The sequence below is a fragment of the Phytophthora parasitica genome (genome assembly GCF_000247585.1).
Source record: "Phytophthora parasitica INRA-310 unplaced genomic scaffold supercont2.1, whole genome shotgun sequence".
NCBI classification, from domain to species: Eukaryota; Oomycota; class Peronosporomycetes; order Peronosporales; family Peronosporaceae; genus Phytophthora; species Phytophthora nicotianae.
Window position 1 is genome coordinate 4,334,281 of NW_008634126.1, and position 1,541 is coordinate 4,335,821.

The following is a 1,541-nucleotide window of genomic DNA, read 5'->3' on the forward strand; positions in this document are numbered from 1 at the left end:
TACTATTCATCGAAATTCTAATATAGAATTCATGGTTATCGAATCAGGTCCGGTCTGACTCTGATAAATATCCGACTTAAACTTGCGTTTCTGCTGATTATCAGAATCAGACAAATCTGATTTTGGTAGTTATTATCAACATTAATAGTCAATTAATAGTAATTGGTTGAGAGAATGCCTTACTACTTAAGTTTTAGCCAATCAAGTTATTTAGCCTGCAATATATGGGTCTGGTCCACGTCATCTGTCACTATTTCGAGGTAAAGAAAGCAACGTCAAAAGAATGATATAAAAGCCTCAAAATTGAAACCGCATCCAAGGGAGAGTGAGTGACGATGGACGGGAGCCGCGGCTTCTTCTCCGCCGCCGCTGGGTCAACGCCCACCACTGGTGCTCCCCCAGGAATTTCCAACGCCGGGGCCACCCGCGCCAGACCCGTTAGTGCGGGCACGCGGCTTCGTCAGAAGCCCGCGAACGCCGCAGCTCACCAGGATTTCTTTGCGTCACTGGGTATCGACAACGCGTCGCGTAGCCGCACAGGAAGCAGCGCTAGCACCAGCAGCAACCGCAGTTATAATAGCATGACTATGCGACCGGCGTCCGCTTCGGCCCAGGGATCATCTGCATCCTCGTCATCCGGGTGGAGGCCGCCACCTATTGGCGGATTAGGCAGCCAGCGGGCGCCCCCGCCCCCGCCCATGCCCTCGGTTGGATCTCTGAGTATTGCAGGTATCAACAAGAATGTTATGACGACGACGACAAACTCGACGACGACGAGTATTAGTGGCGGAAGATTGAACGTGACAGGAGTGGCTAGTACGGCCGTTCCGGCTCCTCCAGTTCCTATTACTGCTAGTTCAAGCGTAAAGACAAGTACTACGACGAGTACTACAACGACTGGATCCAAGCCGACGCAACTGTTCTCGATGGAAGACGCTGAAGATCTGTACAGTGACGACGGATGGAACTGCGACTCGCCCTCGACGGTGCTTTCGAATCCAACCGACGATGCCGAAGCTAAACCGACAACGACTCCGGCGCTAGCGGCTGCAGCAGCTGCAGCCGCGGAAGCTCCGGCGGACGAGTTTGCGTGGGGAGATGATGACGATGCATTCGCGTCGCCTGTTGCGAAGACGACAGCCCCGCCTACGCAGCCACCGCCTTTAGATATCTCGAGTGCAACTGCGACTCAAGCACCTGTTGCTAGTGCATTTGAGACGAACTTGGAAACCAGCATGCCGCCGCCATCAGCCCCACCGGCAGCGAGCTGGAGTAATGAGCTGGAAACCAAGAGCTTCAACGCTGCTCAGATGCCCGTGCAGGAGATGAAATCGCCTTTTGAGCAAGCCCATATTCAGTCAACGCCCCCGCCTCCTGCTGCAGTGCCGCCGACTTCGTTTTCTACCCAGGTGACTCACACCACATTTGACACGAAGAGCTACACTGCTACACAGGTGCCACCTCAGGAAGCAAGATCGGCGTTTGAACACGCTCATGTTGAATCTCCGCCGCGTCCTGCAACTACGTCGGCAGCTGCATTC

At 53.9% G+C, this 1,541-nt stretch overlaps 1 protein-coding gene across 1 annotated transcript in view; it reads left to right on the forward strand.

Annotated features, from left to right (window-relative positions):
• Positions 1-335: 335 nt before the first annotated feature.
• Positions 336-1,541, forward strand: part of PPTG_20850 (hypothetical protein) — a gene marked incomplete at both ends in the record, with an annotated part of 5,293 nt that continues 4,087 nt past the window's right edge. The window contains one exon of the mRNA XM_008893050.1: positions 336-1,525. Coding sequence (XP_008891298.1) covers positions 336-1,525 — 1,190 coding nt within the window. The remainder of the gene's footprint in view (positions 1,526-1,541) is intronic.